Consider the following 27084-nt stretch of genomic DNA (forward strand, 5'->3'; position numbering starts at 1 on the left):
GTTACAAGGCCGCTTTTCCGTCTAGCAATGCAATAGATGTTCACACGGCCACGTTAGTTGAGTGGGCATTGACTTTCCCCCTGTTATATCTATACATTGTTTTTTTTTTTTTTTTGTCTTACCATTTCCGTGGATGACCCGTGGCCGAGTGGTTACAGAAACGGTTTCGCATGCACGCTCAATATAACTTCAAGGTGCCTATATCACATTCTTTTCTTTGTCGATCACAGATGACTGTCATCTGATGACCACAAGCGTATCACCTAACTCGTCCTCAATGTGACGAGTTTTCATGTCTCGTTATTCTTCTTTCTTTCTGGACAATTTTGTGTCATCAATATCTCAAGAATGACATTACGGAATAACATGACATTTTCAGGGAACATGTCTCATGACAAAATCTAGCCACAATAAGGTTTTCATGACAGTAACATATCTATGACGTCATCTAGGCGCCATTTTGTGATTTTCGGACCATGTTACATGATCGATCATAACTTCATATCTAAAGGTCATGTCTGTATCATTTTCGGCGGACATTAAGTTCAGGTCACGCTCTATCATACATTTTAATGCTAATTACCTAAGACATTATTACGCGCGCGTACGCGCGCGTCAAACTTTTAAAAGGCTCAAAACAACTTACCAATGGGAAATCTCGAAGTTTCAGACAATTTTAAGCGTTTCGCGCGTTCGCGTCCGTCCGCACATTTTCGCGCGTAGTGCGCGTAAGCAAACTGAAAATGCACATTTTTTGACAGATTTGGATTCCTGATACATTAAGTAACAATATCCATTGATTTCCGATCAATTTTGACCTATAACAAAGGAATGCGTTGGCGTCAAAGTTGAAATTTCGTGTTCGCGTCTATGTGGAAATATAGCGAAAAACATGTCTTTGTTTATTTCGCCATAGCTCTTTAAAACGTCAGGTGACCCTATGTTTTTATTGCATATTACAAAAGCATATGAATTGAAAATAACGTTTCAAGTATCAATATTTCCCTAAATATATTATGACGTCATCATATCATCATCTGAAATCAAAAAAGTGGAATTAATTTTTTTGAGGTACTGTTTCTGACATTCATTTGCTCGTATCTCTGTTGTTTAAGCTCAATATTATCCCAAATTCAGATATGTTGTACTTTGAACATTTGCCTTTTAAGTCCAAGTCATGGTTTTGAAATTTGATGACGTCATCATACCTTAAATTGTGATTAAAGGTAAAGATGCAAAATCGGACAAGTTTACGTGTTATGTCTATGGGAGGTGATTTTTTTTTAAACCATGCATTGACTTCACAACGTTTAAGCACCTTTATCTCAGCTGATTTTGCTTCATTTCCTCTGAAACTTAAGTATGTTGTAGCTGAGACAATAAGCTTCAGTAATCATGCATTTCATTTTTTGAAATCTCATCATCAGGTTGACAATTTTGCAGTTTAAAACTGAAAATGAGAATGGAATGTGGACAAAACGATTCCCGATTCAGCTTTCACATACATAAGTTTACGTTCCTCATATTTTCTCGCCGAGACGTATGGCCGAGTGGTTAAAGGCGACGTCTCAGAGACGTGAGGTTGCGGGTTCGAACCCCACAAGATCACGAAACAAAATACTTAGCTATTTTACTTTTTTTCTTCAATTTTGTATTACATATTCGTCCATGTAGAAATCACGTTCGTATATAAACGCACCTATACACACACACAGACACACAGACACACGCCATATCCCTCTTTTTTGTGTGTTGGAGACCACATTGCTTCGACTGCAGCAACATTTTGCAGGTTGACTTTGTCAAACCGATCATAGTATGTAATGACGACGACTGAGGTGTTGTACTTTGAACATTTGTCTTTCAAGACCATGTTATTGTTTTGTACTTTGATGACGTCATCACACTGAAAATTGTGATTAAAGGCAAGGTATCAAAACCAGCCGATTATAGGCTTTATGTCTACGGCGCGTATTTTTCCCAAGTTGCCAGAAATGGCATAGCGACATCAGTCGTTACAAGGCCGCATTTCCGTCTAGCAATGCAATACATGTTCACGCGGCCACGATTGTTGAGTGGGCATTGACTTTTTCCCCCTGTAATATCCATACATTTCTTTTTTGCCTTACCATTTCCGGGGATGTCCCGTGGCCGATTGGTTAGAGAAACGGTTTTGCATGCACGCTCAATATAACTTCAAGGTGCCTATATCACATTCTTTTCTTTGTCAATCACAGATGACCGACACCTGATGACCCCAAGCGTATCACCTAACTCGTCAGCGTGACGAGTTTCATATCTCGTTATGTTTGTTTTATGTTAACATTGTCTGGGGCAAATTATTTGTTGTATAGGGCCCCAATTTTTTTCTCTCTCTTCTTTCTTTAAAACACAATATATAGTATCTCTAACATTCTACATACAGTATTGTATCCTGGTAGTTATTTAGTTGAGAGATTAATTCTACTCCATCAGCATCTTTGTTTATCGCTGTTACTGAAGGGGCAAGGTTAATGTGTCTTGAAGTGTGTTTATCAGCGAGGTGACTAATAGTCTTATTCTTTAAAGTGTAGTGTGGACTGTGCCAAATGTTTGAGAGCTATCAGTTTTTTCTATTTATAGAGGATTTACATTTCTGACAAGTTGATATTCTCTGCAAACAGCTTTACTCCATGGTAAAGCACACAGGACCAACGTGCCCATGGACTGTGGATAGTACCAATAACCTCACACATGAGGGAGGGAGAAAACTAAAAGCTTACGCAGCAGAGAATGATAACTGGATCTTTTTGTGGAATATATATAAAGTACAGTCAAACCTGCCTTAGCGGCCACCTCTCTATAGCGGCCACCTGTCTATAGCGGCCACTGAAAAATCCCCCCAAGAGAAAAGCCATGTTAAAGACCCTGTGTATAGCGGCCACCTGTCCAACGCGGCCAGCGGCCACAAATTTTGTTTCCCGTGGTAGATTTTAACCTGTCTATAGCGGCCAAAGACCTGATGGAGCCGAAGCCGAACTGATAATTCAGCGTGTTTTTCTGCTTTTTAGCCGTGCCGGTCATTCCTGGGCAACGTTCAGTGGTCGTCACCGTTGCATTGATCACTTATTCAGTCCCAATAATGCACTAGTGTTAAGTTTTCTTCATGACTGTGCACATGCTACGGTACTGTGCAACAATTTCATAAACACCGGCATTGTTTTATGCATGATACACATGTGTGCATACGCACACACATACATATACATGTAAGTGTTTATAGATGTATACAACGATGATACATGTACATGTAGGCAATGTACACAAAGTTATATTACCTGTCTATAGCGGCCACTTGTCTATAACGGCCACTTTTTCCGTATCCCTTGGGTGGCCGCTATAGACAGGTTTGACTGTATCATGTACCGGTATCTGCATTTGTCTCGTTGTCTTTCTCCTCTCAATTTTTCATTGTCCTCCTCCTTTGCCATTTTTTTTTTCTTTACCACTTCCCATGCACTGGGGGTTAGTCCCACTATATGATCTGTCTTTCTCTCAGTGCATAATTTCATGTGCATTTATAGGCACATGGTACAACTTTCTTTCTTCCAGAAAAGAGTGAGGTAACACAAGGATATGATGGAGAGAAATAGTCAAAAACATGTGAGCATGGAGTGAAGGACTTTCATGCATGAAATGCACACGAAAAAAGGAAATGGACAAGTTGCTTATGACCGCTTCCCATATTTAGTTACCATCTTAAAGGCAAGACATGAAAAAGACCTTGTGGATCTTACTTCATAGCACAATTAAATAGGTGCAGAGGAAAAACAGAAGTAATAAGCAATAACAGAGTAGGTTTCTGGCACATCGAGTTGTTGGAGCAACTACATGCATCAAAGATATCCGAAGGATTTCTTTTTTTTTAATTTGTACGAGAACTTTTTTTGTCATCAGAGTGAGAAATTATTAAAATATAGGTTATTTTTACATATGAAACTTGACAATCTAAAAAAAAAGTAGTGAAATTCGAATTCATAGCAAAATGATGATGCACATTGAGAAGTACAATACACACAAAGTACTTACATAGTAAGTTCGGTGCCACAACTGACAAACTTGCTTTCAATACAGATTTCAGGATATGCAACTGAAGGCTATGACAAAGGATATTTTACTATAGAGTCTGTCTAAATAACATTAAACATTAAAGCCAGTGTAAAAAATTCTAACAAAGAAAAGCTAATGGTAAAGCACTTGGTCCAAATTTACAATTGCAGTGCAAATCAAATCCATGGTTACACTTAGTCCATGGACTGATACAAGCACAAAATAGGCATACCTTTCGCAAGTACGCGCATATCAGCGTACGTTAAGTACAGATGTCTGTAATTGGCATACACCCGATAGATCTGTCAAGCACATTTATGCCGTCAAATTTTGCATGATCCACGAACTACTTTTGTGCATTGGGATCAAGTTTGTATCAATTTCAGCCACAAGAGAACAGAAACAGAAAATTTCTTGTAATTTTCATGAATTGATCTCTTACCTGATGCCAGGCCATTATGGAAGCAAGGAAAGGAGAACGTAAAGCCGAGAGGGATCTGCATGTCCGACAAGTTGTGACTTCGAGTGAACTTGCCCAAGTGCTCCGCAATGTAGTCAAACAGCTGAAAGACAGTGGCAAAAATGTGCAAACTCAGCTCAGACACTTTGTTATCTCATATTTTCATTTCATATACTAGATAGTACTGTACGAGCTGAAATTTTTGCGGTGATTTTATTTTCGCGAATTGCCTTTGAACCGCGAAAATAACAATGCACGAATACGTAAGTTCAGTTAGACCCTCGCAACCATGAAAATTAACAACATGCCAAAATGTCCTCCAAGTAGCAATTCGCGAAAATATCTGTACGCGAAAATTTCAGCTCGTACAGTATATGAAAACTTGAAAAAGTGCAAACTCCCTCAAGCTGTTACTGTAGTAAAGTAAAGTATAAAAAGTGCACTCCCAATATACACACATACAAACACAATTAAATAAAAACTTTGTTACAGCAGAGTAGAAATTCAGGTCCAAAAATACATCTCTACGTATTTTGAATTACTTTATTGTTTGGTTAAAACAAAATTTTGATATAATGAAAGAAAACTGACAGTCCTAAGGACTTCTTTAGGAGTTGCCTGTACTATTCACCATGTTTCTGGAGGGGATGGGTCAGTGCTCTTCTTATGTCTTACAAAATTAATTTTTATGAAACTGTTATTTATTTCTGTGCATTCATTGTCCTAAAGTGACATCACCGACTGTTTAAGAATTCCATTCTTGGGAGGATGGCTAATATGGAATTAGACAAAACTTGAAAAGCTAGCAACATTTGAAGAGATTTTCATTTTTTTTTCTGTCCACAGAGAGCATCCTGCACTAAAAAAATCCACAAAAACTTCTCCTCTAACACATCCATAATGCCATTATTAATGTAAAAACTACATTCTTCTATATCCTTTTTATTAGATTAAAAACTCATGAGTGGAAAAAAAATAAACACACATGTAACAAAAATCATATTCTAAAGGCCTTTCTCTGCACAATTAAATATTTGAATATGAATTATGGTCTGTTTAACAAGGCTGGTAAGGAAGCAATTGATGCTCGTAGGCAAGCAACCAAGGCAGGTGTCATGTAGGCCTACCAATGACTTTATCTAAGGTTCCCACCAAAGAACTAGGTAATAATGATAAAGTGCCTTGCCCAGGAGCACAGCTGCTGCTTCCTGGGGATTTGAACCAGGGACCTGCCGATTAAGAGTTCTGGTTATATCCACTGAGCCACAACAGAACTCCTATGAGGAACCATACACCCATACGTACAGGTGACACAGCAGGCTAGGAGGAGGGGGATGCTGGAAGGGACGTATCTACCTTTGAGTGAATTTCTAACAAATGGTCACCACTTTCACATCACCTTTGTCCAAGTTTCCCAAGATTTTGAGTAATTTGCAGATAACGAAAAGGTACAGATAGTGAAGCAAATGGCACATGCAAACCTTGGATGTGATGGGTCCAAATGTGCGTGAAACATGAGGCTTGTATTAAACATGATCACCTCAATTAAAGGAGTCTGGAGAGGCTACATGGAAAGTCTTCAAGTACACTTTGAAAACTCATTGGAAAGGATGATTCAATGTGAGGCAAAGGAGGGTCCAAGATGCCTCGTCTCATAAGATGAAGATGTCGGCACCCTTTCATGTTCCAACCACGATAAGGCAGCAGGTCCCTATGTCAAAGGTGTGGTTATACTTGATTAATGCAGGTGTCCGGGAAGCATGGTTCACAATGGCCGGCATGTCTCAGCAATGGCATTCTAGATGGAGGTCACTTCCTTTATAGGACCTAGAGATCTGACTGCAGTGGTTTCATTCTATAAAGGAAAAGGAGACTGACTGGTTGCATCCCATGGTGCCATCAATCTCCTGGAGCATGCCATGAAGGTTTCCCAGGGAACTCTTGACAAGAGGATCAGAGAACAGGTTGCAATTGGTGAAATGCACTTTGGCTACATGCCAGGAACAATAACTATCAATGCCATATATTTACTGTGTGCAAGATGAAAGCTAGCTACCCCCACAGAGTTGTTGCAAAAAACAAGCTGCCAATTTGCTTATCCTGTTGACCAAGACAAGGCCTGTGATGATGTACCAGAGGAGACTGTCAAATGGGCACAAGCTGACAATGGAAGGCGTTGAGGAGTGGCTAATTCGTGCAGTCATGGCACTATTTGCAGGAGCAGAGACACACAATCAAGACAGAATCGAGAGAGAGAGAGAGCTACAGCTACAGTGTCAAAGCTGGAGTTCACCGAGGCTCAATTCTCAGTCCTCTCCTCTTCACCATCGTAATGGGTGTCATCTCTACGGAGATTAGGGAGGGCCTTCCATTGGAACCTCTCCATGCAGATGACCTGTCACTGATGGCAGAGAGAGGGTAAGAACTGATGATCAAGATGCCCAAGCAGCAATAGAGGGAAATGGATTGAAAGTGAATGCTGAAGCGTCCAAGACTAAAGCATCTTGCACAGGTGCAAGTGAGATAGATAAAGAAGGAGAATACCCCTGTGGAGTTTGTTACACAGGTGAAGGAGCAAACCGACACTCCACCAGAAGGGGCCGTGGTACATTTTTCAGGGTGAGGGTCAAGGTTAATGATACCCAACCTCCTGAAATTCATGTTTATTTGTTGTTGTTTTATAAGTTGGAAGAGTGGCAGCAGGCCCTAACTCCCTCGATGATCTGGGCCCCATTTCATAAAAGATGTTAGGACAGCAACTCTTGCTGGAATGGTAACTTCCCATAGCAACAGCCAATCAGGAAGCTGGGATTCTTGTCATTACCATGACAATTGCCATTCCAGCAAGCGAGTTGCGATCATATCGACTTTCCATATGAAATGGGGTCCTGATGCAACAACTGCCTGAACTGGGCCAATTGCAGATGTATGTACATGTATAGTCATCTCTGACAGCATGGATATTTTTCATCTGCAAGAGATCCTAATACATAATCTCACATTAGAGAGGAATGTAACAGGCCTGGATCCCCATGGTAAAAAATATGAAACTGTGAGTGAATTTTACTCTATTGGAGACATATGCTAGCTGCCAGAGTAGACGAGGTGGCAGCAGTAACTCCTAGAATTCAAAGTGCCTGGAAAAGTTTCGGGATTGTTCTCCTTTCCTCCCCTCATTTAAGGTCAGGGGTATCATTTGGGTGAGGGATTTGTACTGGGTTACTGGCCGAGGTCAACTGCAGAGGATGAGGTCTACAGGACTCCTCCAAAAGACAGAATCCTGTGCCCTTGCTGCAGCCATTATGGCTGCCTCTGAATCATCACTATAGCATGAAGATAATCAGAAGTGTTTCCACTGGTTTTGGATGACAATCAAACAAGGAAAATCGGTTCCCACATGTGCTCTGTAGGTGTAAAGGGCAACTCCTCAAGGAGGTGTGCTTGCCCAAGTCATCAAAATATGTTTCCAGAACAGGAGATGCCGTCAGTTTGCCAGGACAATGTAGCCAAACAGGCCAACTCTTCACTCTTATCATCAGCTCAAGCAATGAACCTGGTATATCAAGGGATACAGGTTTGTACCAGCAGTGAGCCAACTTTGTCGACACTACGTTTGGAGGCTCATATACCACATCTTATTTCTCTTTTGACACTGTGTATGGCATAGTAAAGCCATGGGCATTTCTGGTAACCCTTCACAAACTTGGAAATTGTCACAAAATTACCTCCCCTTCCTTCAACAGATTTTGGGGAAGCAAATTTAAAGTTTAAACATTAACATTCAGTTCACTTGAATTTTTACAAGTATGAGTGACTTTGTTTGTTCTGATACTATCTGTGCTCAGAATGTAATGTGAGGTTGCATATTACACGACAAATGTACAATCATGATGCAGATTCTTCTGGTCATTGTCAATAAATTATCAAAACGGTTAAACATGTCATGTATAAAAGAAAACAAACAAACTAGAAATGATTATGACTGTGCAGCAAAATTCCAACATTCTTTGGCTATATAGTGTATGACCAGTGTATATGAACACAGCATTAAGATCAGATTCCTTTGTCACATACTCCCGCATGATTGTTTCCTTTAAAGCTCAGACAGTGGAATCTGGAACACCAGGACACTGACTTTACTTCAGATAATTTTTGACAGAGAATCTGGAACATCAGGACATTGACTTCACTTCTGATAATTTTTAACAGAGAAACCAGACAGGGTGGGTCAGGTGGAGATTCACCCGACTTTTAATAATCAATATGCTAACAGATGAAATGGAGATAGCCCCCAAAATATCAGCATTTCTACGATAATGCCAAATATGATATGGGGTTAATACCCTGACGGGCTGCCTAGCTGTGCAAATAAGCATACCAAGATCACGCCTGGAATTTGACCGTGCGTGCCAGGTCCATGCCACAATCACTCATACCAACCACGCAGGACTGGTATCATTTTGGCCCCTACACGTTAACCCCAGTCATCGTCAAAGCACAGAAGCATATTGGTATTTACTTTACTCTGCCAGTCGATCCACAGTGAATTTGTGAATCATGTCAAAAGTTAGCCAAAATACAGTATTTTATACTGATTTGTTATGATTAAATGTAAAGTTTAGTGCAAACTGATTCTGTCCACGCACTCCAGTATAAATCATGCAAAATAAGGAATTACCTATTCACTGCATATGTGACCTGCGGCATTTACTAAAAGCTACATTTCATTGGTGTATATCCTTCAATGCACTCTGATTTTGAGTGATGTTTTATTGATTAAAAATTTTTTTCATGAAATGAATTCATCAATTAGTGGATTCATATATTTGCAATCAGATGATGTATCAACAGTTTGACAAAACACACTACACATACCTCAAGATTGCATTTTAGCTAGCTCAATTTAAAAGATCATTGATGCATCAGCCAACTTTCACTCAAACACAAACAGGAAATGAATTATGCGCATGATGCCAACACAATGTTTACTCCATCAATTCAGAATACTCGTATCAAACAAATATCTTTGAATAGTTACGTTGGACATGATTTATAATGGACAAACACTTGCACACATTATCAAAAGGCATCAACGGAAGAATGAATGTAAAATTTTCAGCCTTTGCATGTTGCGGGCCAACAGAGTGGCATGTCGTAAAATGAAGAACAAAGGCAGACTTAGAATCATAGATTTGAGAGGCCTCCCGCACTCAGTGTTAAATGTGAACTTTGCCTCTAGCCTTCTCCTTCGATCAGGCCAGTGAACTGGTCCGTCTGGTGACTCTACAATGGCTGGGAGACTGAACCCACTGAATAAACCCTGACTGAACTTTATCTGGTCGTCACAGTTTTAAGAGGTGCAAACAAGATGACTCTTTGCACAACAATATGATTTCCCCCACACTTTGAATGTAAAATGACCCTTCTACATTATTTTTTTCTTTTTTTTTCCATCATTGAGATTTGCATTATCATACATGGGAGTATGCTGTAATCCATAAAATGATATTCAATAGCATCTGCATGAAACACTCAAATGTGTTGAAATAAAACCATGACTTTCATTTTTTTTTCATTGGGGCTGGGAGTTGTAAAGCAAGAAAAAAAATCCATAAATCAATATTAAAAGTAAACACAACAACCAAAATGCATCACATGTTTCCCATTCTATGCTGAAATCAAGTTGTTACTGCTAAATTGGTGTTAGTTATGTTAGGAAATGACTGACATCATTAAAATTTGCAAATTGTTCTGCACTATAGTCTCTCAAAGCCCATGGTAAAATTACAAATGACAAAAGAAAAAGAAGGCGGCATTATCAACCTGTACAATACTTTCTGCATACGTACAATACTGAGTAAAAACTCTCACAGAAAAAAACAAACAAACAAACAAACAAGTGATGTGACAAAATTCTGTTCAAACTGCCTGATACGAAATACTGTTCAAGTCAAATTAAAAAGAAAAAAGATGAATGTCCAATTTATTCAGAAATGCTGCCTGGATAGAATAAATGAAAGTTGTGGAATTCTGGACTCACTAGAGAGATGCCATGATACAGGCCACAAACATTAGTGCAAAATAGATGGACTAATTATGATAACATTAAGAAATAAATTATTAATGAAATAATTGATATTGCATTTTTCATGTTCATTTGACTTTGATTTGTTTTATTCAGGGCTATTTAGATATTGAAAGAAAATTCCATAATGACTGTTCACTTTTTTAATAAGTGGAAACAGCTCTTAGTAGAACATGGTAGGTAGGTGTGTCAGACCCGTCCACACTGATCGTCTTCTGTTTTTAATCGAAGGAAATATTGCAAACCAGTGTAAAATTGCAAAGTTACAAGTGCACAAATTCACAGGTACCAGCACAATAAGTGACCCACTCATCTAGCTCATAGACATTTGATACTCAACATCTTTTAGAAAAGGAGAAAGAAAGGCTATAATGTAAGGAGTATATCTGTTTCATTACATGCACAATCTGACTTTGATACTATATGTGACCCTGCATCACAAAACCAATAAAAAGTCATCAGACATGGATTTTCAGTTAAGAGCAGATTCTGGAAGAGCAGACTTTAAGCTTCAAAATGATGTATAACTCAATTCAAATGGACTCCCCTAACCTATCCTAATGTTGGAAAGAAAGCACACATGCCGGAAAAAAGTGTGAACTGAGAAAAGAGGCTTTGAAGTCCAGATTTATATTCAAGCGCTTAATTTTCACCAAGCTGTGGTAGCTGTGCGATGAATGGAACAGAAAACAGGATGTAAGCCACTGTAGCAACAAAAATGAAGGGATTATCAGATTAAGCTGAAATTGAACATGCTTTCTCAACACATTCTGTAGATGCTAAGTGCCAACTTTCAAAGCAGTAGCATCATCCTTTCCAAAGTTAGTAGAGTTGAAAGTGAAGAGTATGGACATGGTTTTTAAGAAATGAAAAGGGGATTCTAAAGAGACAACTCATCGCACTATATTCTACCAAAAATTGTTCGAGAAAAAACTGCTAAAAAAAAAACAATTTCCTTGTCACATTATGATCCCAAACTTAAGTGTGATGTAGAAGAAGACTTGCTCTTTCAGAAAATATAAAAATCTCAATATTGGCTGGGTGGATCCATTTCACCTCTTTTCAATCCTCACACAAAATCAGTGGTGCGACTTTTTCTTCGTTTTGTGATGCACCGTCACATATATTTTGGTGAAAACAAAATTTTCTTGTGAGTATATGTGTGTGTGTGTGTGTGTGTGTGTGTGTGTGTGTGTGTGTGTGTGTGTGTGTGTGTGTTCCTGCCTGACTGCCTTGTGAAGTATGCATGTCCTCAGCATTAGGTTTGCCGGAGATTGAATAAATGTCAAAGTATTGACCAGCAGCGTACACATCAGTGCAAATTCATTCCAACCAATATTGAGTAATGCAGTTGTGAGCAAATAGGCAAAGGTTTGCAGAAGAAATTATGCACAAATATTGCTCCTCGACACAGCGAATACCTATGAGAAAAGGCAGGGACTAAATTTTCATTTTCATGTACCTGAATATAGTTCATGAGCTTTTACCCCAAAGGGTGAGTTAGAATGAATGACATCAGTGTAACAATGGTAACAGATCTGTAAAGTCTTGAGTAAACATCAGCCCTTGGCACATTCAAGCATTTGATAATAATGACGAAAAAGATGACAAGGCTGCTCACGTCATGCTGTATTTAGTTGTGTGGTTTGGTGAGGAGTGGTGTGATGTGTGGTGGGGTGCAGGAAGTGGTGTGAGATATGTGTTGTGTTTGGTGATGTGGAGTGTGGTGTGGGATGGGATATTGTATAGTGTGGTATGGGGTGGTGTGGTGTGGTGGAGTGGGATATGGCGTGGGGTGGTACGGGGTGCTGTGTAGTGTGGTGTGGGGTGATGTGGTTGGGGTGATGTGGTTGGGTGGGATGTGGCGTGGTGGGGTGGGATGTGGTATGGAGTGTTGTGTAGTGTGGTGTGGTTGGGTAGGATGTGGTGTGGAGTGTGGTGTGGAGTGCTGTGTAGTGTGGTGCGGGGTGATGAGGTTGGGTGGGATGTGGTGTGGGGTGTGGTGGGGTGGGATGTGGTATGGATGGCATTGGGTGTGGTGAATTGCGGTGGTATCTTGTGGCATGGTGCTGTGTTGTGTGCTTATAGGTACAGTGTTATGTTACATGTTATGTTATGTTAGGTTATGTTATGTTATGTTATGTAACGTTATGCTATGTTACTAATGCTATATTCCTTGTTAAATTCCATATACTAAGAATCTTGCTATAGGATTGGTCAAGAGCTGATCACGTGATAAAGCGTAGTTTTGCCTATCACCTCACCCGAGAAGAAAAGTTCGTTACACTCTATGATGATAGTCATTTTGTTTCTCTGATCTCTTAGTCCACACAGTCCTAATGTGTGATATAAACTTACAATTTTGAGTACGCGCGATATAAAAGTGCGTTGCACTGTGGTCTATCATTTGACCTGGGTCAAGGGATAGACCACAGTGCAACGCACTTTTATTTCGGTGCCACGTGCGGGGCAGAGAGCAAATTCGTTGTTTTGTCATTTATGCGCATACGTTTAAAGTAAACTACGTAACCTAAGCCCTGAGGATACCCTAAGACAGCTAAAACAGTTTCAGATGTGGAATAAAATGGGAATATCTAGGACCCTAGATGTGGAATATAAAGCAATAATCAACTTTTAGTTTCAGGCAATGAGACAAACTATCACTTCCTCGGCGATCTGAATGTGTATGCTATCTTTCCTCAGCTGCGCTTCGGAAAGATAGCTACATCCAGATGGCCTGGGAAGTAATACTGTAAAACAAGGAATTTTTGCGTGCACTTTAATTTCGCGAATTTCGCGAGTGCCAAGATTCGTGAAATTAAAATGCACGCGAAAGTTCTTGACTGCACTATATGCATTGAATGCCAGTGGCAGTTCACGAAAATTTCATGCCGCAAAAAAGGCCGTCGGCTCCAATTCGCGAAAAATTCATGCCACGAATATATCATGTTTTACACTGGTAGTTTGTCCCATCACCTTAACCAACGTTGATTATTTGCTTAATAACACACTCGCTAATCTATGACACACAACACAGTTAGCTTTGGAGCATGCAGAATTAAATGCAATTATCAGTGGACTTTGACCAAATAAAAAAAAGAAAAAAATGACACCAATGAGCTGGAAGGGTGAACTCTGAGTTTACCTGATCTCCAGGTCCGGTCATGACTTCGTTTGGTATAGTATAGACATCCATGCACGTTTCGCTTTTCCCGTTGTTTATTGTGACCAAGAGAACTCTGAAGTTTGAGCCCCCAAGGTCTAAGGCAAGGAAGTTCCCATTTTCTGAAAGCAATGATTTTGTCAACACACAAGAACAGAAAATATCAATAACTGTACAGCAGGTAGCAGTATACAAGGAAAATGAAAAGAAATGGGTTTTAGAATTTCCCTTTAACCATGATACATCCCCTGAACTACCCACATCCACAGTTCAATATGTACACACTGTGAGAGTGTGTGAGTATGTGTGCTGGGGTCCAGTGTGTGAAAACTCGTGTACATCATGTTTCTTTGACTGGCTCATATCATTTTCATTACAGCCTACTCTGCAATTTTGAATCTCCATGGAAACATAATCAATTTGTCTCAACCCTCAGAAAATTATGTGAAATCGTCGACTCCCTTCTACAAGCTGAGATTGAAGTAAAAAGGAGTCCCAGGGCGCTACAGCAATCATAGAGTGCCAAAGTGATGATATTACAGTCTTTTGTTATAGGCTGCTTAAGAACCACGTGTGAGCATGAAGCAACTTTGGTATTCACAGACCGGGCTAGGGGAGGTCATTTTAAACTGGTTTCCATGGCGATGAATGGTTATGACATCACACTTTGGTACTCTATGGCAAGCAAAATGTAGCCTGCTGATTTTGTATCAAGTGACTTTCAGCTCCACAAGGACGTGAGTTGTACAGTCATCTGCAGATTTACATCTTGTGCAGACCTCCATACCTTTCATCCAATTCGAATCAGCAACCCCAGTGTCTGCGGGTGCCCAGTAAGCTCTGAAGGGGAATATCTCTTTAAGTCAACAAATTACCAGACTGTCTGCTGTTTGCCTGTACTGATTTCTCAAATGTCACGATGTCATTCAAAGCAAGTTTAGGGAGATGCATCAAAACAAAAATGGCAAAGGTTATTCATTTTCTTCTTGACAGGGTTCACAAATTATTTTAAATCTTCATTCAAAGTATAGTGAATTGAATTGATTGTTTTATTGTCCACAATGCGAATGTGGAAATGCGCCTTCCACCAGCGTTACCTACAAGAGATCCAAACAGATAACAATTGTTCAATGAACAACATATTATGCATCACAGATTACAGATAACATGAAAATAGAAATAACAACCGCTACATTCATAGTACATCTTACATATATCTCATTCAATTCATTAATTCAAATAAATGTATCTATCATTACATCTCTCTACAGATACGCAAGGCTTCAGTTCAGAAAAGTTGAGGCAAACAAAAAGAGAAAGAGAAATCTATAAAGAAATGTATTTTCTTATCTATTCCTTAATATCATGACCCTGCTATTTTCCTTACCTTCACGTCCCACTCTAGAAAACAACTTGCATTCTCTATCTCTTTAGGAACCAGAATATATGAAAATTAATTCATACAAAATGATGTGGCTTTACTACTTCCAGATCTTGAGAAGATGTGTAATGTTTTCATTGCTCTTGCCCCCTGGGGGTACAGTCATAATTATTGAGCCCAATCCAATCTTGTCATCAATTCAGGTGTGCAATTTTGGTCTCACATGCCACTGTCACTGTAAACAACATAATTAAATCTTCATCTGCACAACATCAAAATTCCAGAGAAAAAAAATAATATCAGCAATTTACAGAGATTGGGATTATTGCCGCCCATGTATCATTTAAAGAATGGCTCACAATGGTTTCTTTTCAGTCTTTGGCTAGGATGAGCTAAGGAAAAAAAAATCAATCAACCATGATATTAGGTGATCAGGGAGATAAAATTGCTATCATAGCCCCCTACAGCACTGTAATTTATTGTTAATAAACATGAGATAAGATATGCCATTAACCAATGGATCTCTCATAAAATTTATTTCTGTAGACTTTGTCATTTAATGTGAATCATAACATGAGTTCTTCTTTCCTGCGCTCGCACCATGAAGAATTGAAAGACTGTGACACAATCGTATCTGCGCAATTATCCCCCAATGGCAATAACACCCCTAGCTAAATACTGGTTAATCGTCAGGTTAAAGTAAAGATTAGGGTTAGGGTTAGGTTTAGGGTTAGGAGTTTGGGTTAAGGTTATGAATAGGTTCAGGATTAGGATTAGGGCCACGGGGAGGGTCCAGGGATATTGCCCAGGGGGTAATTGCCCTAGACCCGTCACAATAGTTAAGACAGCGATCCTTAATCTGAAGCATAGCTTACCTTGAAGATAAGTTCTATGGGGCGGCAAGTGTAGCATGGTCAATTTCATTACAAAATCCCTCATTTTGTCAATGAAATGATCAATTTGAAATCAATAATTTCGTTGACGAAATTTTGTCAATGAATTGATCATTTCGTCAGTGAAATGACAGCTTTTTTTGAAGAAATGGACATTCCATACATGAAATCAAATATGTGACACTTGGCGCCCCATAGACCTTATCCTTGAAGTTACAGATCACCGTCTGAATAACATAACTAATATCAACTCTATTAAAGCTATGTCACTTTAAAATCAATCAGAAGGGGAGGGGGAAAGATGGAGGAGATGGAGAGAAACTAACCGGTGCCATCTGGCAAGGAGGTGACGTACGTCGGCAGCATCTTGATCTTGGCTTCTTCGTTTGTGCTCCTCTTCAGACCCTTGTTCATCTCCCCTTCCAACCTCTGCATCAGGTCATACTGAAGCTCTCGACTCAAGTGGAACCTCCTCAAGAGAGACTCGACCTCCTGATTGTGAAATGTGATGATGATACCCACATTAAGCCGTTCAGGACCACCAGAATGAAACCCCACTGACTAGGTATATCAACCTGCTGCTAACTGGAGTGAAAGAGTTAAACATCCATGTGAGAATTCTCTCGTCAGCAAACTTTATGAAGGGTTGGCCATATCGTACCCTGCCTGAAAACAGGCTTGTCAATAGGAGTGCCTGAACTTTTTGAAGGAATCAAGACCCTTATACAAATGTGAATTGATTGACAGCAGCAATATTGATAGTGGCAGAAGGCATCAGTGAAAGTTTGTAGAAAATCAGACAATCACCTCAAAAGTTATGAATTTTCAAAGTTTTGGTGCCGTCATCAGTGGAAAAGGAGACTACTACAGTTCATATGACATCATTAAAGATAACAATATGAAGAAAAATCATGGAAATCCAACATATTTTTATTATTTTAGCACAATAAAAGAGCACTTACTTTCTTTTCAGGAAGAAGACGAAACATCATCCTTAACATCTTATATCAGTAACAAGTCAATGAAAAATATTCTTTTCATGAATAATGAAATTATGTGGAATTTTCCTTAGATATTTTATTGTAGTCAATGATGACATCATGAACTGTAGTAATATCCACATCCAGCAATGACTACACCGAAACAGAAAGGTTTGTATCTTTTGAATAGATTATCTGATTTTCCTCAAACTTTCACTGATGTATTCTAATGATATTGCCATTTTTACTCAAGCCACATTTAAATTGTGGTTTTGGTTCCATTTAAAACATAGCGGTAGATGTCTTAACTCTTTATATGCCAAGGCACTTACAACGAAGCTTACAGAATCTTGCCAAGCTTTTAATCATCACTCAGTAATCTATCCGAACTTCATTCAGTTGTCAAGTAAGCCAGCCTACTCACGTGTAGTCAACATGCCTAATTCCAACATGAATGCCATGTTTACACCATAAGGATTAGGGTAGTATGGTAATCTCTGTTCATGTACAATTAATTTCAGGATATTTATGCCAATAAAACAAAGCACAATACAGGTTGATGGTAATATAAAATGGGAGGAATTTATCTTCATTTGTGAAGAGCAAATCAATGAGAAGATTTTAATAAAACAAAGCACAATACAGGTTGATGGTAATATAAAGTGGGAGGAATTTATCTTCATTTGTAAGATTAAAGAACAAATCAAAAAGAAGATTTATAAGCATACAGCAGACATTTAATGAATGAGATGCACTCCTTCAGAGTACAAGGCTAATGGAAGATTTCAAAGTTCCACAATCTCTGAAGTTTTGGATTGACTTGGTTTTGCAATCTCACTTTGATTATATAAAGAAAAAAATAAATTAAACATTCCATAAAAAATTTACTTTTCTAGCATAATGAAAGAGCACTTGACTAACCACTTTCAGAAAGTAGGGGGAATAATTGCTACTCTTATCCATATGTCCTTTATATCAAGTTGATGGAATGTGTAATTCTCATGAAAGATTAATTTTTGTGGAATCCCTTTATATTTTCTTTATATGGATTAATATCCATGCGTAAATCATAACCTCAGGTAGTCTCCTCATCCAGCAGATCCAACACCAAAACTTTAAAAATTCATAACTTTTGCATCGATTGTCCGATTTTCCTGAAACTTTCACTGATGTGTTATGTTTCTGCTTTCACTCAATCAACATTTCTCTTTGGGTTTTGGTTTCCTTTAATCTAGAAAGAGACCTTTCAGACCAAAGACATGATGTACCATACCCACTGACATTTTTTTCAGGTGTGAAAGGGCCAACAGAGTTTGAAATCTTTCTTGGCACTGAACTACACCGGTACTGGGATTTTGGTCTTATATAACTAATCCGACCAGAGTAGTTAATAATTAATATAAGCCGCCTTGGCTAAAAGCTGATAAGCAAGAATGCACAGAAATCAAGTTTCCCTGCTCTGGAAAATCTGGTTTTGATAATGGAATCAGAATACAATTGTGTAATATGTAGAGCACTGTGTCTTATAAAATTATTCGCCAAGTAATCACTCTATATTTAGTGCCTTCATTATGCATGTTGTTGTTACTTAATTACTCACATACTGAGTTTAAAAACAAGCTAAATGATCAGCTGTCCTGAGCATGTCTTTAAATTCATTTATCACTTTGAGATTCAAATCATGATACTACTGTAAAAGTCGTTATTTGCATGTAATTTTTCACGCTCGGCAGGGTATGATGATTTTCACATGTTTTTGTTTCTGCACTGTCAAAACATTCTAGTGTGACATATCACTGTCAATACATGCTATCAATTATTATCATTACACATGCTTTTATTTTTGCACAAGTTTCTGAAATTTCAACACTGTAAAAATTACTTTTACAGTACATGTATTTGCATAACAAACAAACATTTATCTCTGTCTGTTTCTGAGCTATGTTTCCTCTGAGTCATGGCTGTCACCACTCAGTGGAAATGCTCATTCAGGATTGCTCCTTAGTCTGATTATCCCCAAATATATGTGGATTCCGTGAATATGATCGAAATATTCAGAGCATAGCACACAATAGTGAAGCTTTGAGGAAATTTAACATTCCATCCAAAAGTTATGAATTTTGAAAGTTTAGGTTGACACCCCATGTGCCATCATCACTGGATATTAAAGAACACTAAAACAAAACAAAAAAATCAGGATGTTACAGTAGGGTAGATATTCATAACATACAAAGAGAAATATGAAGATGATTCAACATATTTCCATTTTGCAGAGCAATAAATAAGCATTGACTTACTCTTTCACAAGGCAGGGGAAATGATATCATACATAACATCATGTAAGTAACAATTCGAATGATACATTCTTTTTGGCAAAAAATAAATATAAGTTTAAAGGGATGATATAGTATTCGTTGAGATGAGTATTAGTTTTGCGAGACACTAAGAAACCACTTATGGAATGTTACAGAGCTCACAATTCTATGAGCTATTCAAAGTTTATGGGGTAAAAATTAGTTTATGACATGTAGCTGAGATATCCATAAACAAAGGAAAGCATTCTAAGCAATCCTACTGAAAGATGGGTCCCATCTTTTATCAGGACCCTTTTGGTTTGGACATCTCAGACATTTCAAAACCACTTTTCATCGAATAAACTTTGGATACCTCTTAGAATTACAAGCTCTTCCTATAAATTTCATTAAACGTTTCTCATATTATCTCACAAAAAATAGAAAACCTGAAGCCCCATCTCGACCAAAACTATACCATCCATTTAACTTTTGAAGAGATCATCTGATTAAAACCTTCACTTGTGTGTGTTACACATATTCAAGGATTCCACTTGTAGTAAATGACATCAACTTCACTTTAAATGTCTACTCACTTAAAACAAGAACCAGTACACACAAACACACACACACACACACACACACACTCACAAAGAGGTGGTTTACATACTAGAAATCTTCTGAACAAATCAGTGAATGGCAGTTACTGTATTCCTTCAAGCTCTAGAAAAAAATTTTATATGAACTGTGACAAAAAAAAGAAAATTGAATAAAAGAAGTTTTACACACAATATTAATTGATCTAAAAGCCCCTGCAAGTGATCAAGGTTCTACTAGAAATGTAAAGGTTCATAGCAAATTCTGATCGTGTGAAGGACAGTGCAATTTTATGTCTTTATTGAGAGATTAAACACACAGTCATTCCTATCAAAAGTCTCAATACTTCTCAATATATATGTGATATCTATTCAAATTCTACTGCATGCAGCAGTGATTCCCGTAGGTGATTTCTGAATAAATCAAATGAGTTCAATTTTCCTTGCTCATTGCTAAAGTGAGCCTAGTAGACCATGGTATGAATATCAAATGCCAGCCAGGGCAAGTGTGCCCTTATCTAATTCCCTGATGTTGATTGACATTTTGTAGCCCTAGCCAAGTTGGCACATAGTATGAAAGAAATCCTACCTTGTGTAATGTTCAACGGTATGTAGCATCATGAAAGAAAACACTACTAAACACAAGCACAATATGCCCTTCCCATCCCAGCCCCAAGCCCCCCCCCCCCCCCCACCAAAATAACACAAATAGACAAACAATAACAAAAAATTTTCGCATGCTTGATTGCTCTGAATTCATGCGTCAGCACCTCACTACAAACATTAACATTTGCAAATAATATCCCACTTCAGCAAGAGGCAATATGAAGAGCATAATTGTGAGCAGGCCTAGCCAAACCTCGTTTGAATGAGTTATGAGCTATAGTTGTCAAAGATACCCTTGGGCATTAGTCTTCCCCCCCCCCCCCCCCCCCCTCACTTTACAGAGGGGAAAAAAATGGAAAGCTCACTCACTTTGCTCAACATCAAATGCTTTGGGGTTAGGTAATCAGAATCTGATTGCAAAATATATGTATTGTAGTATGAGTCTTGTGAATTTCTTCAAATAGGCCTATACACAGAGTCGACCTCATACGGGAAAACACGTCAGAGGAAAGGGGAGTACTAAAGACCTTTTAAAACAGGTACTGCAATAATCAAACATCAGTGGGGCACAAAGTTGTTCATTTATTTACAGCTTCTGCATATTCAAAAGAGCTGATCTGATTGATGTTAAAACACCAGTGTCTTGTGTGTGTTGCATGAAAATTTGTAATTGTGCCACATGCAGTTTTTCATAATTGTATGGATCAACCCTCCCTTACACAAATCTTTTGATAATACGATCAATCAATCATAAAATAAAATAACTAGATCAACAGCATACACATAGCATTAACTAAATGTGTTGACATTTCTGAAAATTATAAAGCAAGGTTGTAAAAATAGGCACACAAATATCATGCCAAATTTACTCTCCAAGACATGGAAAATGTGCCTTGAATTTGACTGTGTGGATGTTTTGATTCCAATGACCAGGAAAAAAGTGATGATGTACCACAGGTATTTATTAGAGAATTCACCGTTATGAGGCTGGCTAAAGAAAATAAATAAATGAATACTAGACCTAGTACCGTAAGAAAAAAAAAGCCCATCCATGTATACTCGTGATTGTTAGGGTTGAAAACAAAACTAGTAAGGAAATAAAAAACAGGACTCACAGAAAGCTGGTTTAATTCAAACAAGAGGAAAAGCAACATCACACTAAGTCACTAGAAGACTTTAGAGATGTTTTTCTTTAGCTAATTCTGAAGAGATTCTATAGAGAACAAGACAGAAGAAAATCATAGCTGGGTAAATCAATCTGACATTCTGTCCAGCTGTAGGGAACGACCACGTGTGCATAATTTACACCGAGGGGCGAGTGTAAACAAGGTTGCGTCCAAAGTCCTAAAAGGAAAGAAGAAACAGCATGAATTGTACAATACTGATTGAACACGTACACACCGCGCTGGACAGTGCAATGCAAATGGCACATCAACACTGTTCAAAGTCAGAATACAGAAACGAGATTTGCGGTTCTTTTTGGTCTTGAGTGAACTTTAAAACCAGTTATCCTTACCTTTGAAAAACACTCGCCAGGCATGATGTGCAGATTTCTAGGCAGGCAGATAAGAATACTACCGGTCACACAGTATGCAAAACAGAGTCGGCCGAGGGAGCTCCAGTGAGGTGTTTATCACGCGATCACGGCAGGGAAACAATGAATGGAACTCCAGCCCGTTGCGCATTGGTGCTCAAGATGCCACCCACCTCAGCCTAGCTCCGCTCGAACTCCGATTCCAGCTCCGGTTATCTTGATCACTACTTGATCGCGACTGTCAATAGTTCGTGTAGGCAGCAGAGAGGGACATGAGGGGCGTTTCTGATAGGCGAGTGTTTGAGCCCTCAAAGCTTTACTGTAGCCTATATCTGGGGTCAGTTTCATCTGGGAGGTAAACTCGCTGGTTTCATGAAAGTCTAAAAGAGACTTTTCGCTCATAAGACACATTTGTAAGAAACTTTATAAAATTGATTTTATTTCTCTTTGAAAGTCTCTCTTTATAGCTGCATATAGGGCGACTTTGGCCACTCTGAAATTTTGTGTGATGACTTCATGACATATACCCCAATTCCCAGGTGTGAAAGGGTTAGTCTTACAGTGGGGAGCCTACTCGTTCATTCCACCATCTATTTTGAGCTGATCAAGTTTCGTTCTTTTGAAGCGAAAAAAAAAAAAAGTAAAGATGAAGAAATTATGATGTAGTAAAACGACAAGGGAGAGATCATGTAGGAATAACTGTTATTACGAAGAAAATCAATTATTACTATTGGCATTGTTATTTTTGTCCATGCACACACACACATACCCTCCATCTCATTTCCTCCTCTGTACCCCTTTGTTGTGTATGTACAGAAACAAACGAAAAAACAAAGAGCACGCATCAAGTTGATAATCCAAGCACTATAAATCCCGGATTTTCCACGCAAGATCACATTCGTGCTTATTCAAACTAACGGAATTCTTTTGTCGAATTGTTCTTCTTCTGTCGTGGCTACTATACTAAAACACTATCCATTCAGAGCTTATTTACGTCGATGTTGGACAATTTGTCAACGTTCAGTGGTTAACGATCATTGATTAATTCGTGGACAGGTGGAAACGGGCAATGATAGGGAGCAGCTAAGGGCGGGTCGGTGGGCTCGTCAGGTTTCCAGCTCGCGGAACGCGCGTGAAGACCGACTCCTCCGTAAACTTTTGTCCAATCACAAGCCGGCAATTAACAGAGAAAAGAGGGTGTGCGGCGAAGCGTAACACGTGGTGTAGAAATTGAAAAAAGAATTGTACGAGCGCAACGCAAACATCGAAGTGTGTTTAGCCTGGGCCCCGTTTCATAAAGCTGTTCGTAAAGTTACGAACAACTTACGAGCGACTGGTGATCAGTTCTGATGTGCTATACTTATCAGAATTTCCATGATTCAGCATAAGAACTGATTACCAGTCGCTTGTAAGTCGTTCGTAACTTTACGAACAGCTTTATGAAACACCCCCCTGGAATGGTACATGGCAGAGCATTCAACATTTTGCCACGATAAATTAGAGTAATGTATGTTTACAACATTGTCTTCCCGCGTCGGGATTTATTTTGTGTAATGGTGTACTACGACAGTGTAAACAATGAATGTCACCTGGCGTCAATTCAACATTTTTTCGTTGTGTTTGTAAATAGTAGCGTAGATGTGTCTCTTGAGCTCGTTTTAGTGACAAAACCATCCAGATCCAAATCCCGAAAAGATACATGTACTTTTCTCCCTCTCTCTGTTTCTTTGTTTCATTCTCTCCCTCTCCGTCTCTATGTGAATTCATTCAAAGGTTTGAGAGCTCATCCTAAACCGTAACTCCGTTCCAATTTCATCCCAACGTGATGTGCCAAAATAGCGGATGAGGAAACTCCATCAACACGAGGAGAGATACCTTCTCGATAAACGTCAGCAAACGCGTGGCTATAAAAATGTTCCGTGCCGCAAGAATGTTGACTCTCATGTACGCCAATAAGTGCCCCTCCTCTCATAACATGTAAGTGAGTTATCCTCGTTGGCTCGATGCCATGCATTATGGTATGTACTCGAGGTGGAAGCTATTCCTTTGTGCGTATGTGTGTGTGTGTGTGTGTGTGTGTGTGTGTGTGTGTGTGTGTGTGTGTGTATGTGTGTGTGTGTGTGTGTGTGTGTGTGTGTCTTGTTCCTTCAGTTTATTAAAAAAATGAATTGCAAGATACAAGTCATGTAAGTAATATCGCTCGAGGTTGTTAAAAAAAACCTGCTTATTAATGTAGTACCTTAGAGTATAGTTTACAGTCTATGTTCTTGTACACAGGTAATTGAATTCCCTTTAGCACTCTCATCTATATTTTGATGAAAATGTTGTTATTGATTTGTCATATGGACTTCATTTTTATGATGGAGAAATGAGATGAAAATTCCTTAATCGCCTAAGTGATTAATTGTCCGATAGGTCTGACATTAAAAAAAAAAAAAAAAACTTCTACACTATACGTGGTCATTCTGAACATCGTCTATCTTGTTTAATTCATAACTATATGCATGGAAAATGACATGTCTTGTCCAAGGTTCAAAGTTCTGATTCATAAATATAAGCTTGTCAAGTTTTTATTTTACGTTATCAGGGTATGATTGTCCTCTATTTCCCTGCACACTAAATACTCACTGCCAATGTTATCAATGTCGAATACAAAACGTCGGTGTGATCACTTACACCAAATACGCAAATAGAACATCCCTTGCATATTATATACCAAGTTGCAGAATGCTCAGTCGCCCTCCCTGCCGTAAGATCATACCCGTAGATACCCATAGCGACTTCTGAGAGTGCGGAGATATTTTTAAAGGGAAACTCCACCAAGTCCCCACGTTGACTTACAGCGTATCATTTATTCAGTAAATATAGATTGGTAAGATTTAACTAAAATCAGTTGCCATGTCTAGAAAGAAACTTGTTTTATTGAAACAGTGATATTGTGATAACAATTACAATATCATCAGCTCACAACTTTCAGATTGGTGTGTATATAGATTTGTGTAAGAATTTTTTCTTAGTTAAGACAAGGAGGTGTACCTCCTTGGTTAAGAAAGGACTAGTACAGGCCTGACTGATAGTAATGATAAGAGTGATCAGAATTTTAGCATATCATGCGGTATGACAACATCTCGGAAAGTTAGGCATTTCCCCCTCACCAATACCGAAGGCTACATTTTATTTTTCAGATCATCGTTATAATAGTTTTCCATTAACGCTCGGTTGAAAATTCTGAGAATGATATCTTCCTTTTTTTTTTTTTAGATTGATTAGTGCGTTTAGAAAGACGTCATTGCAAACACTTGAAGGTAATGGTGTTGCGCCGAACCTCTGAAATCTATCGTTGATGACTTGTGTTGTCGTTTGAGTCTTCAATCTGTATAAGCCAGCTCTATCTTCTTAAGACTGTCTTGGTGTGTAGATTTTCCTATATCCCTGACACAGATTGGAAATATCAAAAGTGTATGCTCCTGCACCAATGAGAGGGGCGGAACCAGGAATTCTGTAAAGGGGGGGGGGCGCAACCAATATTTCTGGTGCCACTTCCTGGTCTCACTTCATTTTTTCTTTTTATTTCTTTTGTTTTTAATGATAAATAAAGGGGGCGTGCGCCGGTTGCGCCTCCCTTGGTTTTACTGATATACAGTAAACTCCGCAAGAATAGGAGCCCTGGGACTGTGGGAAAGTTCTTCGACTCAAGCGATACACCCCCCCCCCCCCCCTCCCTCGCGAGAATCTAAAGCGCAGTGATATGTTCCATTTTTATGCCTCCGCCACGTAGTGGTGCCGGAGGCATTGTTTTGGGGGTATCCGTCCGTCCGTAATCAATTTTGTGGACAGAGTAACTAAAAAACCTTCTGAGGTATCCTAATGAAACTTGGCATGCATGTGTATAATGGAGTGAAGTTGTGCCCATCAACTTTTGGGTTTACATGCTCAAGGTCAAAGGTCAAAGGTCAAGGTCAAATGCTCAAAGTTTCACCATTTCCCCCGTATCTGTGCAATGCCTGAAGATATTTCATTGAAACTTAGTTTATATACATGTATGTACTACCCAATTAAGATTCTCCGGTGAGAGTTTCAGGTCACGAGGTCAAAGGTCGAAGGTGAAAGGTCAAGTGAAAATGTTGAAATTTTACTTTTTTTCTCCATATCTTGGAAATTGTTCAAGGTATCTTCATGGAACATAATGTACATGCACGAACTGACTGGCAGTGATTATATAGGGAATTTGGGGGTCATTAGGTCAAAGATCAGGGGGTCAAAGGTCAAGATTAAGATCAACTCTTCCAACTTTGACTTTTCCCCTCATATTCATGCAATACCTGCAGGATTTTTTTAAATTGTTGTATCATGTATTACCTAATAGAGCTTCTCTGGGAAGTCTTTTTGCCAAAAAGGTCAAAGGTCAAAGATCAAGTGAAGGTGCTGAACTTTTCTTCTTCCTCGATATCTCGGAAGTAGCTCAAGTTGTCTTGCAACTTAGTACATCTTTATGCATATTCTGCCTGACAGTGACTCTCTTATGAATTTTAGGGTCTTATGGTCAAAGGTCAAGGGTCAAGGGCCATGTGAAAATAGTAACAATTTACTATTCAATATAGAACTTGCACTTCTTCTCCATACCTTGAAAATTACTCTATGCATAAACTTATAAAAGGGTCAAAGTCAAGTAGATGTCCTCAAATCCTCAAATACATGCTCTCTCATTCATCCAATTAAACCTACATTGTAGGTCAAGGAAGGGGTACATTTAACACATTTGTGACAAACATGTCATTTTAATATTTTGCCAGTTATGTGAAACTGTCATCAGACATTCTCCACAAGTGCTATAAACCTATTAGGAGAATCATGCATCATGGCGGAGGCATAGCAGTCACCATAGCGACATTTCTAGTTTTTTTTTATACACTCTTGTACTTTTTTCTGACTTATTCGCACCGGACTCACTAGCAAGCAATGTAGGCGTCAACGGCTGTTTGGGCATGTTTCATATGTTCTTGTTG

General features: G+C 38.8%; 1 protein-coding gene across 1 annotated transcript in view; it reads right to left on the reverse strand.

The window, feature by feature from the left end:
- Positions 1-22186, reverse strand: part of LOC139728802 (hexokinase-2-like) — a 35623-nt gene extending 13437 nt beyond the window's left edge. The window contains exons 1-4 of the mRNA XM_071639738.1: positions 22061-22186; positions 16398-16563; positions 13780-13919; positions 4532-4652 (exon numbers count right to left, since the gene is read on the reverse strand). Coding sequence (XP_071495839.1) covers positions 4532-4652; positions 13780-13919; positions 16398-16563; positions 22061-22084 — 451 coding nt within the window. The 5' untranslated portion in view covers positions 22085-22186. The remainder of the gene's footprint in view (positions 1-4531; positions 4653-13779; positions 13920-16397; positions 16564-22060) is intronic.
- Between the last annotated feature and the right edge of the window lie 4898 nt (positions 22187-27084).

This window comes from Diadema antillarum, unplaced genomic scaffold (genome assembly GCF_040938485.1).
Source record: "Diadema antillarum isolate AM-2024a unplaced genomic scaffold, OU_Dant_1.0 seq00000201_RagTag, whole genome shotgun sequence".
Taxonomy (NCBI): domain Eukaryota; kingdom Metazoa; phylum Echinodermata; class Echinoidea; order Diadematoida; family Diadematidae; genus Diadema; species Diadema antillarum.